The sequence below is a fragment of the Citrus clementina genome, unplaced genomic scaffold (assembly GCF_000493195.1).
Source record: "Citrus clementina cultivar Clemenules unplaced genomic scaffold, Citrus_clementina_v1.0 scaffold_2, whole genome shotgun sequence".
NCBI lineage: Eukaryota > Viridiplantae > Streptophyta > Magnoliopsida > Sapindales > Rutaceae > Citrus > Citrus x clementina.
Genome location: NW_006262688.1, coordinates 29513412 through 29533976, shown reverse-complemented (window position 1 = coordinate 29533976; position 20565 = coordinate 29513412). Strand labels below are relative to the sequence as shown.

The 20565-nt window shown below is 32.8% G+C and overlaps 1 protein-coding gene across 1 annotated transcript in view; it reads left to right on the top strand.

Annotated features, from left to right (window-relative positions):
• The first annotated feature begins 17262 nt into the window (after window positions 1-17262).
• Window positions 17263-20565, top strand: part of LOC18050369 (CTP synthase) — a 6112-nt gene continuing 2809 nt past the window's right edge. The window contains exons 1-14 of the mRNA XM_006448486.2: window positions 17263-17612; window positions 17718-17849; window positions 18212-18291; window positions 18572-18658; window positions 18784-18834; window positions 18933-19050; window positions 19137-19193; window positions 19295-19359; window positions 19449-19532; window positions 19621-19671; window positions 19771-19833; window positions 19921-19967; window positions 20093-20162; window positions 20252-20314. Of these exons, the coding sequence (XP_006448549.2) occupies window positions 17732-17849; window positions 18212-18291; window positions 18572-18658; window positions 18784-18834; window positions 18933-19050; window positions 19137-19193; window positions 19295-19359; window positions 19449-19532; window positions 19621-19671; window positions 19771-19833; window positions 19921-19967; window positions 20093-20162; window positions 20252-20314 (954 nt within the window). The 5' untranslated portion in view covers window positions 17263-17612; window positions 17718-17731. The remainder of the gene's footprint in view (window positions 17613-17717; window positions 17850-18211; window positions 18292-18571; window positions 18659-18783; window positions 18835-18932; window positions 19051-19136; window positions 19194-19294; window positions 19360-19448; window positions 19533-19620; window positions 19672-19770; window positions 19834-19920; window positions 19968-20092; window positions 20163-20251; window positions 20315-20565) is intronic.

Here is a 20565-nt window from a genome sequence, read left to right as displayed (position 1 = left end):
CTAACCATTTGTATTCGGTACCGACGAACACTCCACGCGTATCAGAAGTCATCACTGTGTCCTAACTTTTACATGGTTGCTCTTAAATGTAGACAAAAAAGGAGACTGCTGTTTAAGTTTGACGATTCTAGAGAACATCGCAGTTAACATCTTATGGGTATGAATTGGTTAAAAAAAAAAAGAAAAGAAGAAGAAAATGCTTTGAAGGCAATTAACATTTAGCTAGTGTCGCTGTCACTTCCTCTGCTTATTCCATCATTTAGTTTCCAAGTTCTTTTTGTCTTTTCTTTGGACATTTTTGTGCCCAGAATATACTAGACGCATTATTATTTATTTATATAATGATGAAGTACAATTATAGCCAATGCCCTTAATTTGCTTAATTGTTGCGGAACTGACTTTGATTTGTACCGGTGAATGTCATTTTATCTACATATATTTGTCTTCTCTCCCATTCAATCGGTTGTGATTGTCTATATATATGGGCTACCCCACCATGACGGCTGTTGTATTGATTTGGCATTAGGCATTGAATATCAGTTTGTTAGATTATACATGTTGATGCTGAAATCCGGATGAGTTGGTTAAATCTTAGATTCCTGCATCAATATTAAATTTGTTTGGTGGAAAGCCGCTGATTAGTTAGCACAATGAACATATTTTTTATGAGCAAATATTCTATGAGCAGACAAGTCATGAGCAAACGATCCATGAACAGATAACCTGTGAGCCTGTGAGCACAGCTAACAGTCAGGAGGCGCCGGAAGTTTTTCCGGCGAAAACCCTCCAACGCTCAAGTCAGCGATTTGGGTCTTATTTGGAAAAACCAATACTATAGTTCATGTGACTTAATTATGATTGCTTTAAACAAAAAGCTTTTAAGTAAATTTAAAGAAAAATAATTGAGAATAATTAATCTTAAAGAAATCATAAGCGAAAGAGAAATTTCCCAGTGATAGAGAGAGAAAAAGATCTAATGGGTTCAGTCACAGAGAGAGAGAGAAAAAAGAATAGACCCCCCCTCTTCCTCCTTCTTCTCAGGGTTTTTATAGGAAATTATAACTGTTTTTCTCCTCTCCCTTAGAATTCTCAAGAAAACTAGTAATTTTCAGCCCACTAAGAATATGGTCCTAATATTTCGAAGAAAATATTTTGACTGAGTCATGCTTCCTGGTAACCTCCTGGTCGAGGTGATATGCTCGAGGTGACCAATAACATCCTGGTCGAGGTGATGTACTCGAGGTCACCACATATTATTCTGGTCGAGGTGACCAATAACATCCTGGTCGAGGTGATGTGCTCAAGGTCACCACATATTATTCTGGTCGAAGTGATCAATAACATCTTGGTTGAGATTATCTACTCAAGGTGACCAATAACCTCTTGGTCGAGGTGATATGCTCGAGGTCACCACATATTATTCTGGTCGAGGTGACCAATAATATCGTGGTCGATATGATTTGCTCGAGGTGACTAATAACATCCCGGTCGAGGTGATGTGCTCGAGGTCACCAAACAACATTCTGGTCGAGGTGATTTGCTCAATCATTTGCTCACTTTTACTTTTAGAAGAGCACGATAATGTATGAGCAAACACTTTTATCTTGGTCACCATATTTTATTCCCTAAACAATACATTAGGCTTCACTAAGAATGGATGAATGAGATTGTTCATTGCGGTGACACTGACAGTTTTCTTCCCACGTTTCATTCCAGATTTTAGGCCTCGGAGAGGATATATTCCTCGCCTCCGAGGGGGTTCTCTGACTTACCAGTTAGATAACCACGATAAATATTTTGCCTCTTTCTTTATACTGATCAATTAGAAAATCATGCCGATCCGAATCCGGTGACTATTAATTTTTTGAATTTATTTGTGTAGTCAGTTTTGTAAGGGTATGTTTAGTATGAGGTGGTTTAATTTTTAATCAAGTGAAAAAAAAATGAGTATATACCAAGCATCATAGATGTTGTAAAAATAATTGAGAATGAAAATGATATTTTAAGGTTGAGTATTTTTTTTTTTATACACTAATATAGTACAATCCTTGATATTTACAATCAGAAATCAGTCGGGACTTAGCCTAAGTAATTTAATTACAGCACAACTCAATTATCAATCCTAATAAATTAGAGGAGGATTTGTCCTCACTATTAATATCATAGGGAAATCGATCTTACCATAATATGGGAGCCAACCATCCCCATTTTTTATGGGGAGGCAAGTTAAGTCCCAGTGTTGACCTTGCACTGGGACTTGAAGTCATGCCCTCAAGGTTGAGTATGCTTTTGATATCATTTCATAAAATAAGTTTTCTAAAAATTAAAATTAAAAAATTTGGTGTCAATTTTAAAATGGCCATCTGGTATTCGGTTGAAATAAAGATAAAATAACTATGCGAGCGAAATTTTAGTTAGGGAGTATCGTATTTGATGAAGTGGGCCCCAACATTTGGGCCTATCGAATTCGGACTTCTAATTGTTTTGTCTTATTATAAGTTTAGTACTAAAAAAAATAATGGGAAAATATTTTCCATCTTTTAGTTATAATTTGAAAGATAAATGTTTTTTTGTTTTAAAAAAAAAAATGCTTTGGAAAATATGCCACCATACATATTTTTCAATGTTTTCTGTTTGTTTTGGGGGGGAAGAAGAAATAACAATTACAAACGCACACTCTTGGTCTGGTCTGTTAGTCAGTTTCAGAGGCTTGAAATCAGTGGAAAATGTTGGGCTATGGCCTAGTGGGCTTGTAAGTTTAAAATATGGGTCTAATCTTAAGGCGGCTATTTTTTTAATTTTTTTTTTTAAAAAAAAAAAAGATTGTTTGGGGAAAGGTCACTTATATTTTCATATTTTAGGTCTTCGGTCGCCTAAATTCGAGTAAGAATAAGATATTAAAATTAATATTTTAATGAGTGAGACTTCTGATTTTACTAAAAAATTTAAGTAAAGAAAAAAAAAATACTTGCGGTCGCTTTCTATGGCCTATTTAACACAAGTTGGTATTATATTTTAATGTTTCCAAGCACTAACTAAATCTTTAAGAGGGGGATAAATAAAAAAAAAAAAAAAAAGAATCGGATTTTGTTTCTGGATAATGCTTTTTAAAATATCCCATTTGCTTGCTCACACGTCTCCTACGATTCTTTTGTTTGTATAAGGTTGAGAGAGCAAAATAATTTCCTGCTTTGAACTTTGAAGAAGTTGCCTTCCATTTCCATTTTCCAAAGGCTTCGATAAAGTCGGTGAAAGCAGCTTAATGGCAATTGATGTGAAAGCTTTGGATAAGATTTTTCCATTTGCTGCATTAATCTCAATTCGCCATGCATGTGAAAGGTCTCCGTTTCAGTAATTATTTTAACAACCATATCATCTAATATTCTAATCCTCCTAAAGAGAGAAAAAAAATAAAATTAAATAAAATAAAATTGGGGGGGTAGTAATGTCACCTAATCTTAACTGCCTACTTTTATGATGTCGATTTCTTTTTCAATTTTTCACATTAGCTTAATGGAATCCTATTTGGACCCACTTGACTAAGGTGATCGAATTTTGTTTTTACTTCTTTTAAATTTTTTTCTTCCGGTGGGAGTGTCATGACTCGAGAAGAAATTGACTGGGTGACATAATCATGTGAGAGCTGTTTAAGCGCAACGGAAGTTAATTCAATTCAATTCATCCCCACAAAGGGGAAACCAAAATAGTCAGCTGACGTGGTCCAATGGCATCAAATGGGTGGGCTGGGTATCTCTCGCACGGCTCCATTTTTATCAACGTGGTTTCTCTGTGATTTCAATGTGTTCTTTAATCTTTATCAGTCGTTTCTACTTTCTTGCTCACCACAAAGGCCCTACTCGTCTACTACTCAGTTGATTACACAACAAGTTAAGTAAATGTTAAATTCACACGGATGAATCAATCTTGGGTTAAAGAAACATATGATTCCGTAGGGCTAAAAAGACTCTCACGCTTGGCCCTCGAGAGGATAATGGTGGGACAAGCTTTTGGATTTTTGCTTTTTGATGATTTTTGTTGACACTTAACTTCCATAACTACCGGGTCGGTCTTTCCTCCTCACATGGACATGGACTGCCTTTATTGACTGCTTTTTTTTTTTTTTTTTTCCCCCCCCCCCCCCCCCCCTTCTTTTTTTTATTCAATTTTTTTAATCTCCCAAACAATTTATGCACATCTCCGGTGTACAAGTTTAAATGAGAAAAGTCTTATATGAGACATTTTTTTCAACATTTTTTTTTTAATTTTTCCTAGTTATTTTCAACTTAAACTCGTGATTGATTGATTTCAAAATGAGTATGCATAAAAGACCGAGATTTATTAGACGATTTTATAGTCAGTATAACGTGGTGGAGATTGAGACGTCTCAATTCAGATAAGATTTTTTTCTTCTACACACATAAAACTAGAAAATTAAAAATAAATAAATAAATAAAGGAAAATCTTTTGGCAGAGATTGTGTGGCAGCAGCACATTTTACCTTCATGTTCCAAAAAATGTACAACGACAGTCAATTTTGTATCATCGACATGAATGTTGTCTGCATGTTATATCATCACACCCACATGGTCTCCAGAGCCAAACACATGCAAACAGTAAATGGTCGGGAGCAGGACTTTTTCTTTTTCTCCTTTTGAAAGAAATGGGGATACGATTTTGCTATGCTACGATGACTGCATTTTAACAAACTGCTGGGAAATTTGACAAACGACACCTTAGCGTCCTCCTCCTCCTCCTCCTCACTAGTAAAGCTCGTCTAAGCTTGAATCTATTCACAAGTCATCTTGATGTAATAAATTGTCACTTGACCAGAAAACTTAAGGCTCCCCCCCCATAGGAGAATACTGACTGCGCTGTAACAGCGAAGCTGCTTGACTATCACAAATATTTACACTCTCAGACAATAAAAAAATTATTGTTTTGCAGCTGGGCTGTGGTAGTCCAGCGGAATACTCGCAAACTCAGCCGAAATTTAGAGATTAATTACTCAAAACAATGGTATTTAAGAGCATTAACAACAATTTGCCTACAGTACTCTTGCATCAAAAGGTGTGTTGAAAGTTTGAAACTGAAAATATAAGAAATGTTAAGAACCTCCATCACCAATAAATTAACGCCTCTAGGCTCTAGCAATCTTCCTCTCACGAGAACAAGTGAATCTCTTTTGGGATTTAAAAAAGAAATGAGGGATTGAAGTTCCGAGAACAGCAAAAGGCAAAAGCTCCCACACCTACTCTCATTTGGAAATTGGAAGCAATTCGTAGGCATGCATTAATTGGTCATTGTCATTTTAAATTATCATCGATCGGTCATCACATGCACCATGACTTTTATTTATCTCAAAGACTGTGTGTGTGTGTGTGTGTGTGTGTGTGTGTGTGTGTGTGTGTCTGTAACGATGGAGACCATGTTCCATTAATAATGACAAACAAATAGCAGATATACAGTACAATATTTTTGCTTTTCTTGGAAGACAAAATCTTCAGAAAACAAAGCTAAAAGTCCACCCGATGTCCACGAGAAAAGATCCGCCATCAAATTAAGCACGAATCAAGTGATTAAGGCCATACGGAGAGATTAAATTCCACATGAATTTGTTACACGAAAATGGTAACATGTACTGGTGAAGAGATAACAGTCCACACCATATTTAATAATTTTCCACATGCTTGCAGAGAGCTCTGCTGGTTTGTGAAATGTGATTCCACATTTCTCCTTGTAGGGCATCATGTAATGTACGAGTGGTTTTACAGAAGCGGTAAAAAAGACAATAAATGAATTTTGGGGGGGACTGAAAAGAACAAGGCGTTGTGGGGTATCAAAACTCACATGGCCTTGCCAATGCCGAGACAAGGCATAAAATCTTCAAACTTATGAGATTGGGTTAGGTATGGTGGTTGGAAAGTTCCATTTTTCTGTTACTAGCACCGAAAAAAATAATAATAATAATTCACAAAATGGTTGATTTGGTAGTTGAAAAAAAGTTCTTTTTTCAAAAAAAACGCTACCACATACGATGGTTGTCAGTCAAGAATATGTCGGGACTCTATCTAAAAATCTGAGTATATGGGCTCAAAATAAATGGAATTTGTTTTTCAAATCTCTAAAAGAAAATTCTAGTCATATTCGCACACTCAAGGGCTTAAATCACGGAAGGGATAGTGGCTTAGCCTCCTCCTATGAATGGATAGTTTCTCAACACTCAGCCGCTTGGTCATGGAGCCGGGAAGCTGGGGCATAATGAAAAAAGAACATAAGTTAAGGGGGCCAAGTTACAATGGAAATGCATCTAAAACTGTAGCCCCATAATGGAAGTCGATGGAACTTATTGGGGTCAGATCATAAAAAAAAAAACATATATTAACGTACAAAACGCAAAACGTATATTAGGGTACAAAATGTAAATAATAGTTTCTATTTTCCAATTGGTTTTTTTTTTTTTTTGGCGGCCCGAGTCCATGGCCCCTTGGGATTACGTATTGTATAATTTATATTCTTCAAAAGGAGAAGTTAAAAATGGTGTCGTTAACCTTTCCTCACGTAACAGGTAATTAGAAAAATGTAAACAGATAATAGAAAAACAAATTTATATACGATGGGTCTCTATCACTTGTTTTCCAAAATCCAAATCAAACATGTAATCAGCTTTCCGTCTCTCTGTCTCTCTCTCTACGGACTATGATAGAAGAAAATATTTTTCTTGATTTTTTTTTTTAAATTTAAAAAATAATAATAAATAATGCATGGTAAAGGCAGCTTGGTTAGGTTAGCAAGACTATTTCTGCAGCCGACGAAAAACAAGATTTGTGTGAAAAAGAGCTGCACAAAACGTGCTGAGAAAATGAGCACTTTCCATGAAAGTCGAAAATCAACATGTCAAGCACGGCATTTGCTTGGCTTCATGCGCTGTTGCTGACAAAGAACTTCCCTAATCCTCGTCAGCCCGTACTCATTCTTGTGAGAATTTTCAACTGGAACTTTTTTGAATCCACACTGATTCAAGGCTTTGCACGTCAAATTTCAATCAATCTTGTGCCTGAAAACAATTGTCGTTTAAAATGCCAACATTTAATTATTCTTTGTTGCACATTAAAAGTTTGGCTTGGCATATAAAATAAAAGTAAAAAAAAAAATTACAGAAATCTCATTCTCCCAACAACGCTGTGTTTGTCTGTATAGCAGCAAAAGTTTCAACTTTGCTCATGAACTTTGTTCATTTACAATTTTTGACAATTTTAAAGTACGTTTTATCCTTTTTTTGTTATATATATATATATATATATATATTTTACAATTATTGGTGACAACAAAGTATCAAACCATTTTCTTAGAGAATCAGTTTATTATTAAAAAAAAGAGTGTTGGCAAGTGCTCTCACGAGGCTGACTATAGCCATACTCACTCACTTTTAGGGCTATAGATACCATCTATTAATTAAATTACATTTTCACAACGATTTCTCTAATATAATATCGCCGTTAACATGTTAACCAGCGCCCCATGTTTCCACCGGCAATCGGTGCATTCTTTATTTATTTCCTTGCTTATTTATGATATTAAATTAAATTAATATTGTAATGTCAGCTATAGTTTCACTGTATTAATTTAATTTTCATATTTTATTTTATCTTAAACTTTTAATGTAATGTAACGTATAATTTTTTAAAATATATAAATAAATAATTATCACTACATATGTTGAGGCAAGTTCCTCTTAAGATAAAATTGTGAAACTTATTACAACGTAAAGTTATTCTTATTTATAACTAACTCAAATTAAGACCAAAATTAATATTCTTAACTTGACGAAGGTATAAACATAGTTATTTCTGATTGCTTGTTTACTTGTCACAGGTGCGTGATGCACTAAAAAAAAAAAAAAAGAAACATATAATTTTGATTAAAACTTCACCTAATTTTGTAAAAAAAAAATGATATGCTTACAAAATTGAAGGAAAAGATTACCATTTATATATTAAACCACTTAATAAATAAAAATTATCAAAACAAACAATAATTTTCCGACATGATATTATAACATTACACACCACTCGCAGCAGAGTCTCTCGACATTAGTTAATGCCATCGGCAATTAATATCCGGAGAATTCCAGCAATTGCGGTCGGGCACCCGCCATGTGAAACGACGTCGTTGATGGAATTAGTAAGAGGAGGAGTTTGGCGTCGGTGAGGTGACGCCACAGGGGCGCCCATGACGCCTTTGTCAAAAAGGGCGGCGAGTTTCAGAGAACTGCGATCGCCTCACGGCTATCTAGGAAACAAAATAATAATAATAATAAAGTATTTATTATCACTCATTAATAACATATTTAATTAGTAGTAACTGCACAAGCATAAGCAATTAAGCATCGTGGTGTTTTTTCGGTGCAGTGCGCTGCAGATGAGACAATAAATAGAGTTTCATGTGATGAAGTTGACCGAACAAACCGTAAAAATAAATAAAAATATTTCTTTAAGAATTGGCATTTTCTCTGCTCTTTCAGTTCAGAGTGTCCTGCAATCTGTTTTTTTTTTTTTTTTTAATTTTTAATTTTAATTTTAATTTTAATTTTTATTTTATAAAACTGCAGAGATGTTTGCAATAGAGACAGACAGGTGGGGCGGCGACAGAGATGCTGAACACATCAGTGTGCTCCAGCACGCCCCACTTGAGGAGCGGTTAACAGTTAAAAGGATCGGTTGTGTTGTGTTTCAGTGTTGTACGTATGGTCCTGTCTTTATTGCTTTTGCAGAATTGGCACATGTGGTGACTCCCGCCCGGTTTTGCAATTTCGCATCAGCGGTTCCCCTTTTTGCTTTTTTGGAAATTAACACCCCATGTGAATGTGATCTTTTTCAAATTATTTCTCCAAACTTCTACGCTATAGTAAAATGTCGTTTTAACCGTTTGCGATATTTTCGGGATAAATGTATCTTCTCTTCTTCATTTTGTTTTTATTCCTTTCTCTCTCGTCTCTCTTTGTTTTTATTATCTAATAAAACCAACGGACGTGAAAGAAGTTAGTTTGATTGATAACCTTACACTATAAAATTCAACCCCTATACATATAGAGTATTAAAATATTTAACAGATATTAACTATTATAATCTGAAAATTATATTGATTTGATCGTACGGATGATAAATTTATAATATCTTTATTTAATTACAGATGATACCTGAAAGTTATATTGATTTGATTGTACGATGAAAAATTTATAATATTTTTATTTAATTACAGATGATAAGTATAATAAAGATACTTAGACTGAATGACAAAATTAATAAAGTGAATGAGTTTATTTTTTATTTTTTTTTAATGAAATGTTTGTTGTCTTTAGTTATTTATTATATTTTATTATCTTTTTTAAAATTAGCTCATTAAAGTAAGGACAACTTTTTTGGATGCTCCTAAAGCAATACTCTTGTGAGTTAAATTGTAGGCCATAGGTGTTACACATCAAAGTTAAACACATAAGAGTAACGAATTGTGACTATTGGGTGAAATCTTATGATGTTATCACCTCTCACATACAAAGTTGACTAGATTAATGATAATTTAAATCCATTTAGAGTTGTGCTTTCTTAAATTATTAAAAAAATTATGTTAAAAAATTTTAATAAATCAAAATATCAATTTTAAATACTAAGTTTTATTAGTTACCGACTTAAGGTCAACGTGCTAAATATAATTCAATTAATTAAAAATTCACTTCATTAATAAAATTTTCTCAATCGCAAGTGTTATTATTTTATCAAAATTTTTACTGTATTTAGAAAATTAACGGAATCTCTTCCCATCTTTTATTTTGAACACATTAATTAATAATTTAGCATTGTGTCTCATTTTCAATTGAGATTTTAGTAGATGTTGCTTGATGTAAACGATCCTAATTAATAACGGACGCGGGAGTCAAATAAGGAGGATGTCGGCAATTTATCATCTATAGGTACTTGACTAAATCTAACCTTTTAGTTAATTAATTCACACGTGTCATTCAGTTAGTTTCTTGTTAAGTAAGTGTATTTGGCCACGCTTCATTTGGCACGACAATCACAAATTCGCAGTCCGTTCACGTCAATTCGTTAAAGTGTAGGGCCTGTTATGGACCATTTTGATGTTACAAAACCTACGTAAATTTCTTGATCGTTTGTTTGGAATATATTTCTCATTCTTCAAACGCATTACCGGTAAAAAAATTTCACAACTTATTTGGAGAATACTAGAGTCTTCATACGTATGCCGAAAAAAGAAAAATTAATCAATGATCAAAACTTCAAAATATATTTTATTATAATTTTTTTTTTAAATTCTTAATATAGAGTGTGCGCTTTGTGGGTGGTAATAAGAATAGTCCACTCAGGGTGGAGTTCGGGATAAATTTTTACGGGCCAAATTCAAAATTTTGATTTTAAAATTCTAAAAAATAATAAATTTCTAACAAAAAAAAAATGTTATTATTTTGACATTACTGAGAATTGTTAAATCATATTTTTATCCAATGCATAAAGTCATAGATTAGATTAGGTGTGCAAAGACCGACTTTCACTTTTTACAATTATTTTTTATATTTTATATAAAAATTCTTAAGATTTTTTTAAATTCTACAAGTATCGCGTAACGGTCTTAATGCTCTGTTTTAAGTCTACAGCTGTTAAAATTTAAAAAGTGAAATTACGTGGTATCAGATATATATGAGAGAAGATTCTTAAATTATGTTATATAAAATGATTAACTCACACTGATTTCTAATAAAATATATTTTCTTCTTTTTTTTTTTTAATAATTGGTTGAGATGTATTCTAATAGTAAAGAAAAAAAAATGAATTTTGAAAAATATTCTATAGTTTCCTTTTGAAAAAAATGGAGAAAAAGTAAATTGTCGGCAGGGGGAAGGGAATGTGGGGACGGAGGAGGCCGTACAAAAGAACTGTCAACGGTCAAGTGGGTGAGAAAAAACACGTGTAACTTACGTGGCTAACTGTCTTTAACCGACATGGACTTCCGTATTTTCATCATCACTGACGACCCAACAACACAGTCCCATCCAATACTATCCTGCCCTGCCCATGATATCATTTCCTAATTCCTTTTTTTTTTCTTTTTCTATTTCTTTTTGACCTTTTGAACAAATTTACGTTTTATTTATACATGCTCATTTATTTATTATTTTTACTTTAAAAAGAAAATTAGATAACATGTAAATAACTAAAGTCCCACTTGGAATTGAGGTTGAAATGCTATATTATTTAGTAAATTTTCATAACAGTAATGTTTGGTAGGTTTTTAAAAATTATTTATTTCACAAGTTTCTTTATTTTAACATTATTTTGTATAAGTAGTTTATTAAATAAGAAACCACATATCTTAAAGTTCTAAATAAGAAACTTAATATTTTAATAAAGAAAATTTAAACTTACGCATATTTTGATCATTACATAATAAAAAACACTTTTGTATTGAAATTTATATAATGTATCTACCCTGCCTATTAAATTCATAATAATTATAACAATACCAAACTACTTTTTTTAATCAATAATTTATTTCATCCACACATAAAAACAACTTATTTCATCTATTTTTTAATTACAAGTTTATTTAATCTACGCAATACAAACTTCTTTCATCAAACCAAACAACAACAGCCCCTTAAGGGTGCGTTTGGAATTGAGGTTGACAGCTGTAATTTAAAAGTTACAGTACTAAAGTGTTTGATAAATATTAGTTGTTGTAGTTTAGAAGATATATTAATATGATTTTTCACTTATACAATGAAAAATCTATTATATCTGTAATAATTTTATCAAAATTATTATTTAAAATTTATATTTATTACATATTGTTAATTTTTATTTCATAATTACAGTTTATTTTCCACAGCAACTGTAGCTTAAAAACTACAACACTTCAATTCCAAACTCACTGTAAATACTTTTATACATTAATCGGCTTTGGTAAAAAGAAGCACCTGGTTGATTACATGACCTAATTGGTTGGGTAAATTATAATTTAAAATAACACATGCGTTGCGCCTTGTCGCCTTGATTATATAGACTTTATCGGATATTAGAAAGCACTCCCAAGTCCCACCAAAAACCATCCGCATGAAAATGATGAAATTGAAAATTCAATTTAAGGTTTGTAGTTTATTACGTGTTGCCTCGTGGAATCGTATTTGACAAGTCAAACTGTTGTGTTCAACCTCATTGTACAACTAAACAATTATTTTTCACGTTGACTTGGGGCACTGTCGGAGCCTACGTGGTGCCATGCTGAGATGACGTGTCCAGTTGTTAGCCGTAGGGTCCACCTGCGATTTCCTCGATGCCGCGCGACTTTAGGCGAGGATCGAGCGTGTCAGCACAGCGTGTACTCGCCTTGGCTCAACTACTTCTTCTTTTCTTTCTTTTTTTTTTTTTCATTTTTTAAAATCTAATTCTACATTAATTTCTTTATATTTTTTATTGGGAGTATTATTTGGAAGAAAAGGACTATTTTTTACAATATTTCAACAAGCCTTCAACAATTTGTCAAAGAGTAATGATACAGCCACAAACTCTTGTACAAACTTATTTTGTACAAGCTGATGTGGCATGGTAAGATTGGTTGAATTAAATATCACTTGGCCCACATGATTTATTTTTATTAATTTATATTTTCATTCAACCAATGAATTAATGCCACGTCAGTTTGTACAAAATAAGTTTGTACAAGAGTTTGTGGCTGTATCATTACTCTTTGTCAAAATTGTCCAGTTCCAGTCCTAATAGTGAAATGAGTATTTTTTTTTTTAACATAACCCGTTATTTAATCTACAAGATACACAATCTCTAAGTATTATTGTATGGTAATTATTATTATTATTATTTTCAAGTAATGTGACATTCATTTAGAAAAAAAAAATCAATATATTTTATGGAGATGAATACTTTCTAAAATGTGCATTTATAGTATCATCCTAATCAAACCTACTTAGAGATTCGAGATTATTCTCAAACTTACCAATCATTGTGTCATTTGATGAGGATGCACCTTCATATCTTAGTTATTTATATAGATGGGATAATCGTAGAGGTTTTGAGACAATTTGAAACTCTACTGAGGGAGGACAAAATAGAGTGTTTAACCATATAGCCAAGTCTTTAAAGTAAGAGGGAGATTCCATTGTCAGTTTTTATAAAATCTACAGCTTATAAAGTTGAGACACAAAAATAAAAAATAAAAATTATGGCATATACATTTGGTTCAATGATAGGTGATTTACTTAATACAATACAACAACTGATTAGTGACATGTCGATACAAACTTATAAGCATAATATTGAATAGAAAAATTGTTCAGCAAATGAATTTTTTTTTAAAAAAAGTTAAACAAATGAATTATAAAAAAGACATATAAAGATTTAAAATGTTTTTAAAAGATGGAATTTTTAACTGTACTTCTACTCTTCTAGAACATGGAAATTAATAACAAAAAAGTATTTCAAAAAAAATAAATAAAATAAAAAAATAAAAAGAAGCATGCGGTTTTGAGTCTTTTGACATGATTACGAGAATGCCGATTTTTTTGGGGAATTAAATTGATCAAAGTAAGGATTAATAATTATTTATAGCACATCTTTTCGCCTTTTATTCGTCTACGATAAAAATATAGTTAATATCATGTGATTAATTACAATTAAAGTAAACAAAAAAAAAATTTATAAGATAAATGTAACCTACACCTTCGTTTCAAGTTTCCCTCCAATTATTTCTGAATGAAGCAGGCGATTCAAAGTCAAAAATGGTAACTGAATTCATCCGACATTTTTTCAACTTTTAAAATTTTTCTACTTTCAAAACCACGGTTGTTCGTATAAACAATTAGAAAAGCACAAAAGTGATTGTAAATGCTAATCGCCGAGTAGGAACAAAACGGAAAAATAAAAAAAGAGAAAAGCAACAAAAGAAGAAGATGGAACAACAAATAAACATTGATTGGATGAATGTCAGCTAAATATTATCCAAATAGTGAGATTTGACTAAAGAGATATTCTAGTTCTAGCTAGGTGATGTTGATTTGGGTCTCCTTTGAACGGTTGGTACAAAACAATCCATGAAGCCATGTCCATGACCACGAAACTTGATAGAACCATCTAATTAATTCTACTTACGTACGAGATCTTCAAACTTATTATTATGTAGTACAGACGGTAAATTCACCATCCAATCACAAGAAAAAAAAAATGATTAATTATACTTCGTACATATAACAATATATTTAACATCAAAAAACAATTAAAGTTACCATAAAAAATTTCTGAGACCAATTTTAATTTGCTTAGTTTAATAATGATAAGAGCTATTAGAAAATCGACTAATTGAACTCCTTCTCATAAAGTTAGGAAAGGGAATGGGAATGAAAAAAATAACGGTATTTTTGACTGACCGTATTATTTATTATAACACGACGAGTGCTGTTTATTAAATTATTGTTGTTTATAGAACGAGTATATATATATATATACACAACATATGAAGAGAGAATGAAAGAGCCATTGATGGGTTTGTTGGAAGTTGGTTTGGTAGTTAGGTGGATTTCTTGAAAAGAAAGGATTCTATTTTGATAATCCTCTTGGTACATTTTCTGAAAATTTGTCCCCGTCCTTATTATTGTTATTATTATTCTTATTAATGTGGGTTTTTTTGGTTCTCAAGTTTCTATCCCTCTTTTTGGTGCTTTCGGAAAGTGGGGTTTTAGCTTGAATTTCGTTTTGTTGGGATTGGAATATCCTTTCCTTCCCCACGGAACAAGATAGAGTCGTCGCCTTATCATGACTCTTGTTCCTTTTTTCTATTTCGTCAAATTAATTTTCAATTTTCTCTCTAATCGGTCTCATCGGATAAGAGCCTTTTATTAGAAAATAAATAATAAATGATATTAAATACGAGAAAGAGAGAGAATTAGAGGGATTAGGCTACGGTGCAACTCGGTGCCATAATTATATTCAGCCGTTAAATATACTTAAATTGATAGAGTCTACTAACATTTAACGATTAAATATAATTGTGACACGATACTACAGTTTCACTTAAGGTTTCTCCGAATTAGGGATAAGCAAATCAGGGAGGGGGTGTGGTGGTCACAAATCCTACGCAGCCTCGCCGTTGGGAATCATAAATCATGGGATAAGGGCTACGTGGGTCCTTGTTGTTTGCTTCTTATTGGCCATAAAAGTTGTGGGGTCTCGTTAATTAATTCTAAGTAGTGCCCTCATTAACTCCCACTTTACTATTATTGTACACGTATTTTGCTTTAATATTTATATCCAAATACTGACTTTTGGTCAATATAAACCTCAAAATTTTGAACCCAATGTCGTTTTTAAGTGCAAATGTCTGTGCATTATATGAAACGTAAATTAAGTAAAATGATAATGATTTATGTGGTATTAACACTAATCAATATCGTAATCAAACTTGCGTTACATTTACAAAATGAGAAAAATAATATGAATTTGGCATTTGGGTGAAGCAATAAATGATGATGATTTAGATTAAAGCCATATCACTTTCTTGTTTTGGCTACCCTTTGTTAAAAGCTTTACCTCACCGCCTTCGCTAAATTTGATGCCCTTTTTCCCCTCTTCAATCCAAGATATGGTCCCATGTGAATCAAAATTACGTTCAAATCTGAATTTGATGCTTTTGAGTAAACAATTCACTGTTTACTCATTAAAGGGGATGCAAAATAAGTGATATGTGAGTATTTGTTCGTAAAGTGAAAGTGATTATAATTAAAGTTTGGTCAGTTTCCCACTCTGTTGCCGGAAACAATCAGATTCTTTTAATTAATAGGGCTTTCATGCATGTTTTTGCTGTATTTTGTTGTCAGCTAGTTAATTTTCATGTGCATATCATGTATTACATATACCAAACTTCTAATTTTCACTTTTTATGTTTTATCTTAATCTTTTTATATTTTAAGTAGTTTTTTTTTTAAATCTCGACAAATTCACCTTTTTATTCAATAGTTAACAAATCTTTATATTTTCTTGAAAAGATACAGTTTTACCTTAAAAAGTCATTGAAATTTTAAAAAATAAAATTACATTAAAAAAAATTAAAGTGAGGGTTGCGGTGTTATCAAGTAATTTTTTTTTTTTTTTTTACGAACAAGTGCATAGATTAGTTGGCATGAGAGTTATTATAACTTAACTAAGTTATTCGGTTCAAATCTTGGAAATACCAGCCTCTCTACCACACTAATGTGGTCTTTTACTTTGCTCGAATCTAAATTAGTAAATGATTTAATATATATTAAAAAAAGTAATTTTTTTTAAAAAAATTGACTATCGGATATATGTTACATTAAAGTAGGTTCCCACCCATTTTTTGTTTTACCATCTATAAACTTGAAATGTAATATATTTCAAAATACATAACATTTCATGTGAATTCAACTCGATGTTTAAAATTCCACTTTGTTGATTGGGACAGAAGATGATTACACTTAATACCAAGACCAGTCTAATATCAAGAAAAATGATTATATTTAAAACGAAAATCAGTGTGTGTTGAAGAAACCTGCCCTTTGAAAATATAAAAGGAACATTAAGCTAGGCTTGTATATTTGAACACGCATACATAAACGCAAACAAGCCGAATTAGAGCTCCTAGGTTTAATGCTCGCTTCCATTAATATCTTGCCAAGCACAAGCTTTAACCAATCATAAAAAAATATCAGTGTAAACATGATAAAGAATTTAATTTAATTATATGACGCATTGTTATCGGAGTATCCAAGACTCTTTCAAGTTACAGATTAAGTAATAAAAATATTTTATATGATTGTGAAGGTTGAAGGCTATAATGAATTAGTCATAACCTTAGTAACATGGAGATAACATTGTTTTAAATATCTCCTCTATCTTTTGTCTTTTGTTAACAAGCAGATTAGTTTAGTTAATTTAGTTAATGGAGTATCAGAAATAATTTTATATTAATTGTTTTTTTTTTTTAAATATTGATGTTGGGGTGCGGAGCCAGGGTCCAGGGACTTGCCTGCTGTCACAGGGCTCACAGGGACCTGCTTTGCTCAGGACACCAGACACCCAAAAAAAAAATAAATAAATAAAGGGAAAAGGGCCTCCCATTCGAGGTCACAATGTTCAAGACCTTTTATTTTATTTATATATAAACTAAAAAACAGATAAAGAGAAAAATCTTTTTCATATTTTTTTAATTTTTGTAATGGGGTCGATTAAGGGTGACAATTTGTATATAAAAGGCCGCCAACACTCACCAAAACCAGAAACAATTTCATCACTCTCTTCTCTGCATTGCATTCTTCTCTCTCTTTCTCTTCTTGCAGCACTCGTTTGAGCTAGCTAGTGATAGTTTCTTGGTTTCTTTGTTAAATATTATTTACCCAAAAAGGGAGGGAAAAGAAAAAAAAGTTGGTTTCGCTTAGTTCATGCTCTTTGCACTTCCTTATCCAAGAGAAAAATAGAGCAGATAACGTTACTACTATTATAAGTTGCTTTTGTTTGGTTAGTTCAACTCCAAGTTGACACACGGAGCAGTTCAATTAGTAAAATATCCAAGAAAAGGTTCCAGCCTCCTTCATCTTCTTTGTGGAAACTTTTGTTTCTGTTAAAACTGGCTACAATAATTAATAATAATATGTATGACATGCCTGCTCTGATCTGATCCAGGGGCATTGAAGAAGATGAAGTATGTTTTGGTGACTGGTGGAGTAGTAAGTGGACTTGGAAAGGGAGTCACAGCCAGCAGTATTGGTGTTCTTCTTAAGGCTTGTGGACTTCGTGTTACTTGCATTAAAATCGGTCTCTACTTCCCTTCTTCTTCTTCTTCTTCTTCCTCTCATCTTTTTTTTTTTGTTTATTTTTATTTTTCTTGTTTTTGGTTTTTGGATTAATTGCTTTTTAGTCTTCTGAAATGAGTACATCATTTCTTGAATAACATATTGGATGATTTTTTTTTTTTGGTCTTTCCAAAATTTCTTTTTTGGGTTTTAAACCTTTTCTGCAACAATTAAAATGTCCCACTTTTCTTCTTTATGCGCCTCTAAATTTGCAATATATGTGCCTTTGTTTAAATGAATGTGCCTACATCATTTTTTTTTCTCTGTTCCTGGTTCAGAATTGTCAATATCATCCTAATACTCACTTCAATCTATTTGGTTTAGATCCTTACTTGAACACTGATGCTGGAACAATGTCTCCTTTTGAGCACGGGGAAGTATTCGTCTTGGACGATGGCGGCGAGGTACACAGAGAAATTTCTTCCCTTTTTATTTATTGTTGTACTTTGGAGAATATCTCTGTGTTTCCTTTTTTTTTTTTTTCAGGGGGGATGTATATTTTTGACCATCAAGTCTATTTTCTACCTTTGTCCATGCATTTACTTCGTTTTGGATCAGCTTCCTGGACTTTTGCATTTTACTTCCTTTATAATAATGAAAAGTTTAAGCTTAAAATCTTAGAAAAAAGATAGGAGATTGCTTGAAGCAAGTTCTTGCTCATGCCTTTTTTTTTGGTTCTGAAAGGTGGACCTTGACCTCGGAAACTATGAGCGGTTCATGGATATCAAGTTGACCCGTGACAATAATATCACTACTGGGAAGATTTACCAGGCAAGTGTGGGGGTTACATAGCTATTTTTAATTTTCATACATCAGCAGCTAGAGGTGCCAAAAATCATAAGATTGAGTGGATGCCAGATTCTGATTTTGTTCTACTCTTTCTTGATGCTTGACAGTCTGTTATTGATAAGGAGAGAAAGGGTGATTACTTGGGAAAAACTGTTCAGGTATAATTTAACTGCTGATTTTATCACATATTTCTTCTATTTCTTAGAATAAAATTAATGTTTGATGCATGCCGATCACGCATTCTTGCCATCTACAGGTTGTTCCTCACATTACTGATGAAATTCAAGATTGGATTGAGCGTGTTGCAATGATACCTGTGGATGGAAAGGAAGGTCCAGCAGATGTTTGTGTCATAGAATTGGGAGGAACCATAGGTACACTAACAACAAGGTTCTTATATCTGGTGGTGTAAGCTGTTTTCCTGTTTCCTTTACATTGAAAGATAATTTTCTGCTTTCAGGAGACATCGAATCCATGCCATTTATTGAGGCTTTGGGGCAGTTCTCATATCGTGTGGGTAAGAATATTTCCAGTGCAATACTATTTGACACAGTTAAGTGCTCTTTCTTTCATATTTTGTATTAGTTGACTTATTTTATTCGATTCTCCTTATTTCAGGTCCTGGCAACTTTTGCTTGATTCATGTCAGCCTAGTGCCTGTACTTAATGTTGTTGGTGAACAGGTAACTTATTATACAGTCCAATTTTTTTTTTAAATTTATAAACTTGGAAATTTGACAAATTTCTAAAAAATAATGTTTACCTTGTTCAGAAAACAAAGCCAACCCAGCACAGTGTTCGGGGACTTAGAGGCCAGGGCTTGACACCAAATATCTTAGCCTGTCGCAGCACAGTGGTAGATTGATCTCTCTATTTCTGTCACAGACACACGCACAACTTAAGAGTGCTGGCTTTTAGGTTCTAAATCTTAGTGTATTTTTCAGGCACTTGATGATAATGTAAAGGGAAAGCTTTCTCAGTTTTGCCATGTTCCGGTATGTTGGTTCAATTGATTAAAATCTCATTTGAGTTTCACTTCTGTTTGAGTAATCGGCTTTGCAGATTCTTTCTTACTAATACCACATGCTTTTCAGGAGCAAAACATCATCACTCTCTATGATGTTCCCAACATATGGCATATTCCCTTGCTTTTAAGAGTAAGTAAATCTGTAGTACTCTCTGAACTTATTTCTACATATAATTGCCAATTCTTAAAACTCACGTGTGTTTCTCTTCTTGATTAGGATCAGAAGGCTCATGAAGCAATCTTTAAAGTGCTGAACCTTCAAGGGTTTGTCTAACACTCTTGCTTCTCCTCCTTCCACTTTTTGGCTGGATCGTATAGGCTCTGTACATCCCCTGGCATTATTTTTCTCATCCATGCATCTTTATACAATTATCTGTAATGATTTGCAGTACTACAAAGGAGCCTTTACTAAAGGAATGGACTTCAAGGGCTGAAATCTGTGACGGGTTACATGAGCCAGTAAGTCTCCCAGTAGTTGTAAAAGTCAGAGTATATATTTATCAAGAATTGCTGCCAGGGTCTCATCTTTATGTGTCGGTCATTTACAGGTCAGAATTGCCATGGTTGGAAAGTACACAGGCCTTTCCGATGCCTATCTCTCGATATTGAAGGTATATTTTCCTATTAAAACCTTTTAGGGACTCAGAAGTATTTTGTAAAATTGAATTTTCATTTGTTGTTATAGTGGAGTCTATTTAGTTGGTGCTCAGTTTCCTGTAGTCAGGCAGCTCCGAAAATTATGACGTTATAGATAGACCATTTAAATATCTTTAGAACTTGAATTTTGATGATAGACAATCTGATTTTACTTTGGTTAATGCTGGCTTTGTGGTGTTTTAATTCAACTAGAGCACCAACTGTT